Source organism: Orycteropus afer, unplaced genomic scaffold, assembly GCF_000298275.1.
Source record: "Orycteropus afer afer isolate SDZICR_OR568_19922 unplaced genomic scaffold, OryAfe1.0 scaffold00126, whole genome shotgun sequence".
In the NCBI taxonomy this organism is placed as follows: domain Eukaryota; kingdom Metazoa; phylum Chordata; class Mammalia; order Tubulidentata; family Orycteropodidae; genus Orycteropus; species Orycteropus afer.
Window position 1 is genome coordinate 4419706 of NW_006921713.1, and position 6684 is coordinate 4426389.

Sequence of the window (6684 nt, forward strand, 5' to 3'; positions counted from 1 at the left end):
AAAAGAGGATTTTATAAACAATTTTATATCAATAAATGTAACAACTTACTATATTTGTGTAATATAATAGTTTTAAGCAAATTCTTGATACATAGAACAACGTAGATGGATCTGATAGCTATTATCTTGAATGGAAAAATAAACAGGAACAAAAGAATACATACTGTGTGATCCTATTCACATGATGTTCTAAAGCTAATAAAACTAATCTATGATAATAAAATCAGATCAGTCACTGAACCTTGGGAGAGAATGAGGAATAGAAACTGCAAGGGGACACAAAGGTATTTCTGGGGTGATGGAAATGACCTACTTCTTGTTTGGGGCAAGGGTTATACAGGTGTACACAAACGGTCAGACCTCATCACATGGTACATTTAACACCTGGATTTTACAGAATGTAAAGCATATCTCAATAAAATAGATTTGTTTTTTAAAGCCAATTAAAGAAACAACCACAAAAATAGGAGCAATGTGATTCAGTCAGAAATTTTTTAATTATTTTTGGGGGGATTATTTTGTGATGGTTACATATAGAAAGTTAGAAAAAGAATATAAACATTGTTAAATATTTAATTCTTAACAAAAATACTTTATGTCTATTAAATACCTTTTTAACAGGATAGGAAATACAAACTATGGACCATGAAGCATGCTACTATAATTCACAAAGACTGTATCTTTCATTTATGATAAGAGCTAGCATAGTACCTTGGGAGACAGTTGTGTTACTGTAATAAACCTGGAGCCAGAAGACCTAGGTTCACATGATGACTATATGTAATGTATTAGCTTTATCACCTTAAACAAGTGACTTAATCTTCTTAGGTTTCAGCATCAACTACAGGGCTGATGTAAAGATTGTTGTTTTTGTGTGCCATCAAGTTAATTCTGTTTCACAGCAACCCTATAGGACAGCGTATAACTGCCCCATAAGGTTACCTAGGCTGTAATCTTTAGGGGAGCTGATTGACAGTTCTTTTCTCCCAAGGAGCTACTAGGTCGTTGGAACCACCAACCTTTTGCTTAGCAGCTGAGCATTTACCTATTGTATCACCAGAGCTCCCTGATGTAAAGATTAAAAAACCCACTGCCATCCAGTCGATTCTGTCTCATAGCAACCCCCACTGGGTTTCAAACGTTGTAAATCTTTACAGAAGTAAATTGTCTCATTTTCTTCCTGCAGAGCTGCTGGTGGGTTTGAAGTGCTGGCCTTTGGTTAGCAGCCAAATGTCCTACCCACTATGACACCAGAGCTCCTTAATGTAAAGATTCAAACCAAACCAAAAACCAGACTCACTGCCATCAGGTTGATTCTGATTCATAGCAACCCTCACTGGGTTTCCAAGGCAGTAAATCTTCACAGAAGTAGATTGCCCCATCTTCCTTCCATGGAGTGGCTGGTGGGTTTGACCCACCAACCTTCTGGCTAGCAGTCAAATGCCTTAGGCACTATGCCACCAGAGCTTCTGATGTAAAGATCAGGGGATATTATTTAAAAGTATCTGGTAAATCAGAAGAACTAGATGGTACCCGGCTACCAATGCCAACCACTCGGAAAGGGATCAAAACTGGAAATCCTAGATAGAGTGGAAGGCAAAATACGGAACAAAATTCAAAAACACAAAAATGACCAGAATTACTGCTCAAATACAGTCTGGTGGAACCCCCAAGACCATGGCCCCGGGTTACCCTTTGGGCCTAGAAATGTACTCATTCCCATGGATTGGCTCTCAGAACAACAAAACAGTAGAAAGACCTACATGCAGAACAACTACCACAGAGTGATGCACTCACCTGCTCTAGGGAGATCCATCCCTTAGAGCAATCAGCCATGAGACACCAGAGGGCAGTATTCACATAAAGGGAAGGCTGGACAGACAGCAATGCATAGTTAAGAAGGGCACAGGGAGTTAAGATAGTCACAGGGATGGGAGGGGAAGAAAATTTGTTATTGTTGGAGATGGTAATTGGGGCGTGAAATCAAATGTACACAAACTATTGAATGTAAAACAAATTTGCTCTGTAAATTTGCACCCAAAGCACAATAAAACTGTATGTGTGTGTATGTGTGTGTGTGTATCTGGTAAAGAAGACCACAAATAAAGTTATATTACTCACAGTAAGTCTCAATAGATACCGGTTAAATGAAGATATGAAAAAGACAAACAAGAATGTAAACAGGGAGAGGCAAGTAGACAGGAAGAGACCAAGGAAAAACATATTTCTAGTCACATTTCTTTTTTTTTCTATGAGTAGGAGAGGAGAGGGTACAGAACATATAGGCTTCCAAATCATGATGACCTAACACCATGTTCCTGTCATGAGTACTAGGTGATGGGTGGAATATTGTTGACTAATCTCCCAGAATGAATATACATTCATCCTGGCTAGAATCATACAATTCTGGGCTACCAATCCCTTGTCCTGGCAAAGAGCATGAAAGGGAGGCAACTTGTCAAACCTAAGACTGACTCCCAAGGGCCTTATCCAGATTCCTAAGAGTTGCAATGAGTCTTCTCTAACTACCAACCTTTGAAATACCAACAGAACTGAACAACCACTGTCCAAATGCTCCATTTTTCTTTATATTCAGATTTTTGGAGAATATGCACTAAATGAGACAACCAAAGGAGATATTTTCTAGATACAGTAGCAGTGACTAGACCAATAGGCTGTTAATGCCTAGTGGGTTGATTTTAGTAATTTTCCAAAGAATGATGCTAAGGCTAACAGTATTCAGAAAGTATGTAAGAGCATAAAAATCTAGAGAGTCAATGGATAAACCAGATTAAAGACCAGAGAATTTACATATATTTATTCAAGTATAAAATCAAAAAAACCAAATCCACTGCCATCGAGTCAATTCCAACTCATTGTGACCTCCATTGGGTAAATTCTTAACCTCTAAGGCTGTAAATCTTTATGGAATTAGATTGGCTCATCTTCTTCCTGTGGAACAGCAGGTGGGTTTGAACCACTGACCTTATGGTTAGCAGCAAAATGCCTTACCTACTATGTCACCAGAGCTCCTTCCAAGTACAGAACCCACAAAAGTAGAGCACTGACAATGTCAATATTCAATCATAATATGAGAGGTTATCCAACAGAAGTTTTAACTGAATGCTGTGGTGGATGGCACACAGAGAGGATAAGAGCTAAATAATAAGGAAGAAAGCGGCATCAGGGGAAATGTTCCTGAAAGGAGTGATACCTGTGCTGAATGTGGCAAGATGTTAAGGAGTTATTTGGGCAAAAGGCATTCTGGACAGAGACACAGCATGTTCAAAGACTCAAATGGTTTGGAAGATGCCATCTTCAAGGAACTGCAAGTAATTCTATATGACTGGAACATATGGTATGAAGGAAACATGATGAGACCTTAAAATGCACAAGCAGGGATGTTAGGAAGAATTCTTTTTTAAAAAATCAGGCTTGAGGTTAGGTGCCATCCAGTCAATTCCAACCCATAACGATGCCATGTGACAAAGCAGAACTGCTCCATAGGGTTCCCTGGGATGTAATCTTCACAGAAGTCAGGTCTTTCTCCTGTGGAGCTGCTGAGCACGTTCAAACCATCAATGCTCAACCAATGTACCATGAGGGCTCCTTGACATAAAAATTAAGGGATACTATTTAAAAGTATCTGGTAAGGCATTTGGCTGCTAACCAGAAGGTCAGCAGTTCAAACCCACCTGCTGTTCCATAGGAAGAAGATGAGGCAAAATAGTTCCATAAAGTTATCAAGTTATAATGCTCACAGTAAATTTCAATAGCCTGGTTAAATGAAGAAACGAAATAGATAAACAAGTACATGGTCAGAGAGAGGTAAGCATACAGGAAGAGACCAATACTTTAAATCAGGCTTAAAGATTTATATTTATCCTTGAAGATGAGGAGAAGCCATTGAAGGATTTTAGGCAAGCAGTATAACAATCAAATTAGCATTTTAAAAAGATCATTCTGACAACAGTGTGGAGAACAGATTGGATGGGGACAAAACTAGAGGCAGGAAAACTGCTTAGAAGACTGCTGAAGTAATCCCTGCGGTGTTAGCAGTGGTCTAAGGTAGCAGCACTCACAATGGACAGAAAAAGTATTGACATAGTAAAGAGGTAGAACACTCCAGAGTTGTTCACTGATTTATGTGAAGGTGAGAAAAAAAGAATCAAGCATGACTCCCAGGTCTCAAGCTTGGACGTCTAAGTGGATAGACCTGCTGTTCATGGAGATAAAGAATAAGTCAACCTATATTTGAAGGTATAAAAAGCAATGATACTGTACTAACTTAAGGAGCACTGGTGGTGCTGTGGTTAAAGCATGGGACTGCTAACTAAAAGGTCATCAGTTTCAACCCACCAGCTGCTTGCTGCACAGAATAAAGATGAGGCAGTCTGCTTCTGCAAAGATTTACAGCTTTGTAAACCCTATAGGGCAGTTCTACTCTCTCCTATAAGGTCACTGTGAGTTGGAATCAATTTGATGGCAATGAGTTTGGGGTTTTTTTGGGGTTTTTTTTTTGGTTTTTTTTTTTTTGGTACTAACTTAAAAACAAATAACACAAACAAAAGCAGAGGCTGCTTTAGATAGTATAGACACATATCTGTGACAAAAATCAAAAGCTTAAATTCAAAGAGAGGAATAAGTCAGAGTTAAAGGAATTCCTGTCTAATGTATGTTGATGAATGAATAATCAAAGAATAACACAGAAGACAATTCACTAACAAGAGAGCCATCTACTGCCTTTCAAGAATAGTGCAGCAATGAAATGACAAGAAACGTGGAAGAAAGCCAACTTTCTGACCACTTTACATTGTACAAAAATATGTGACACCTGCAAAAAAAAAAAAATTCCAAGTGGTCGGCATTTCAATAGCCAAGTGCTTTCACTTACTTATTCCTCCTAAAAACATCATTCGAATATAAAATATAATTTGAATATAAAACACTTACCTGCCATCATTGCTATCATGCTTGCTTTATAGACATTAGTAAGAGATCCAAGTTCTCCTGTTGCCAAGATGGTTTTGAGATGAGCCTCTCCACAGGCCTTGCGAAACTGACGAATCTCATCATAAAGGGCTGGGGGAGGAAATAATTGAAGCAGTTACAAGGCAGGCAAGTGATAACATAACTTGGCAGCCGTTTAGAGCTGGTAGGACCCAGTTCAGATTTAGGAAACATAAAACATTTGTCACTTTCTAAAAATCACCCCAATTTAATATTGCCTAGAGCATTCTGTTGCAGTTCACATCTTGTTACAAGGAATGCTTAGTTTGCTACCATAAAACTGTTTCCAAGCACTGGCCCTAGGTCCAGAGTCATGGAGCTTTTTAAATATCATTACAGTGACATTCAAATTACAAATAAAGTCTACCTCTCCCATATGATGGTCACTTATAAGAAAAAACAAATTTATCTAGTACACACTAATATGCCCCTCTGCAAACTATAATCAAAAATCAAGTCCTTATTAATTCTTCCACTCAGTTCTGTGGTTGGAATATAAAGAAGACCTTTCTGGAGAGTTCTGTTACTTATAATAAAGACATGGCAGCTTGTCCCACTATCTGCCTGCATGTGTTATCTACATATCTGCAGTGGTATCACAAGGATTGGTGCCACTGCAGGTATACAGTGCAGCTCATGGTGTTCACTCACCTCGATGGACCTCCTCCCATACCAGTTCATACAGAATTCTTACTAATATTGATTATCAATTTTAATCATAGAATAGTATGTGATAAATACAGTTGTAAATTGCTTAAATGTAGTATTTCTTAGACTATATGAATACTAACAACAAAATTGTTTTCAAAAATCTTTCTTCATTGAATTACAACATAATTAATTAAAACATGATTAGTAACTGAGTGGAAGACTTTTTTGATTTTTCCCCTTCTTTTCCTTCATTACGTCATTCCCCAAAAAGGTTTACAAATATTAATTACAACAGTATATCGCTAAAACACAGAAAATCTGATAAAATCAGTGACTAAGATAACATCAGCAGCAACAAAAACAACAGTACATTCATGTAACTCATACAGACAAAACCACATGATTTGAAGCATCATTATAATTGGGTAATAATGACAGCTCTGACCACAGTGCACCAGGAGGTCCAAAAAGTAAATTACTATAGTTTTAGCCTTACAAGTACGTTGGTACAAGTAAGCTAGGCTCTCAAAAAAAAAAAAAAAAACTGTTTTTGTTGTTGTGTAACTAATTATAGGGCTATTTTATTAAAAAACAATAAATTTCTGCTGAAACACTGCACAACAACTTTATTTACAGTCATTTTGATGCTACTGCCTCTGACAGTGTTACCCAGTACAGTTCACACCTGCCCTTGCGTCCTCCTAGGGACACCACTGCAATTCTGACTACAATGTATTAAGCCTAGCCAGATAGTGTTGGATACTTGTGTTAAAAAGCCATTTGTCATGGAGTTCAGTGATGCAGCCTTAAATTTATCAACTTTGACTCCAGAACCACATCTGCAGGTTTCCACATACCATATTGAAAACAGTTTGATTTAAAAAAAAAAAAAAAGAATAAATATTTCTATAAAAAATATATACACGGGGGGAGTTCCGGCAACATGGCGGACTAGGCAGAAGGATTGCACAGACCCTCTTCAACAAAGAAAAGGGAAACCAATTAACACAGACACAGAAGATA

At 37.8% G+C, this 6684-nt stretch overlaps 1 protein-coding gene across 1 annotated transcript in view; it reads right to left on the reverse strand.

Annotated features, from left to right (window-relative positions):
- DERA (deoxyribose-phosphate aldolase) overlaps window positions 1-6684 on the reverse strand; it is a 148961-nt gene that overhangs the window by 102477 nt on the left and 39800 nt on the right. Inside the window, exon 6 of the mRNA XM_007944480.1 lies at window positions 4954-5082. Coding sequence (XP_007942671.1) covers window positions 4954-5082 — 129 coding nt within the window. The remainder of the gene's footprint in view (window positions 1-4953; window positions 5083-6684) is intronic.